The 1,010-nt window shown below is 62.1% G+C and overlaps 1 protein-coding gene across 4 annotated transcripts in view; it reads left to right on the top strand.

The window, feature by feature from the left end:
• LOC122543154 (ankyrin-1-like) overlaps window positions 1-1,010 on the top strand; it is a 16,339-nt gene that overhangs the window by 3,313 nt on the left and 12,016 nt on the right. For 2 of the 4 annotated variants that reach the window (XM_043681532.1, XM_043681533.1), the window contains exon 3: window positions 450-542. The exons of 1 other annotated variant lie outside the window; for it this stretch is intronic. In XM_043681532.1, coding sequence (XP_043537467.1) covers window positions 450-542 — 93 coding nt within the window. Of the gene's footprint in view, window positions 1-24; window positions 543-1,010 lie in introns of those variants that run through there. One more of the 4 variants, XM_043681535.1, reaches the window with a different exon arrangement.

Genomic DNA, 1,010 nt, shown 5'->3' on the forward strand with positions numbered 1-1,010 from the left:
GGTGGTTTGTGTTGAAGTTCCTGAGGGAGCAGGGTACCCGCTGACTCCCGGGAATTGCCTGCCAGCGTGTTCCCTGAATTCCCGGTTTGCCGAGGGGTCTGGGATTCTTATTTGGAAGTGACGCCTGTGCCACAGCTGTTGGGAGGCGTCAGCTCTGCTGCCTCTCTGGCCTGCCCTGTGTGCTGACAGGAATTCAGCGTGAGCGGCGTTCAGAGGCTACCCCGCGAGCTCCTTAGGTAGCGGCAGCAGCGGCTGTGTGTGTGTGTGTGTGTGCCCGCTCTGCCCACCCACCTCTCCCTGCCCGCCATGCAGACCGAGGGACCATGCTGACTTTATTCAGCGAGTTCCTCATCAGCCTGGTGCTGCTCGGCTTCTTCCTGGTCAGCTGTCAGAACGTCTTCCAAATCGCCTCAGGCGGCCTACAGCTTGTACTGAAATATCTCCACCAGGAGCTGGACAGGGAGCTCGGGGAGGGGGAGACCAGCTCCGACGATGAGGAGATCGTCACCACCAGGGTCGTCAGGCGGAGGCTGATCGTCAAGGTAACCCTGAGTGCCCCCCGGTGTGTGTGTGCCACCCTGTCTGAGCTCACCCCTGACCCCCAGTGTGACCCACTAATCTGCCCCAGACCATGCTGCGGTGCGTGTACAGCTCTGTGCTGGGAGAGTGCCCACCCCCTCCCACCCTTCCATCTGAGGGTAGGCATGCCTGCTGGACTAACTGCCCTGGCTGGTTTGTGAGGGGGGGAGGGAGTTGGCGTTGGTGTGAATCCGAGGTTGTTTCCCAGGCGGGGAGCAGACACTTGGCCGGGCTGTCAGAGCATGGTCTCGGTCAGAGCCCAGGTCCTTCCCCGTTGGGTTTGGGTGGTGGTGGGTCGGGGAGCGGGGTGGGGATTGAGCCTGAGGTTGGGTGGGGAACCCCCGCCCCCCCCCACCAGAATTCCAGGCGCACCGATGCATTGTCCTGAGATCCATTCTCAGGTGCCACACTAAAAGGGTGGGGGGGGGATT

Source organism: Chiloscyllium plagiosum, chromosome 42 (assembly GCF_004010195.1).
Source record: "Chiloscyllium plagiosum isolate BGI_BamShark_2017 chromosome 42, ASM401019v2, whole genome shotgun sequence".
Lineage (NCBI taxonomy): Eukaryota > Metazoa > Chordata > Chondrichthyes > Orectolobiformes > Hemiscylliidae > Chiloscyllium > Chiloscyllium plagiosum.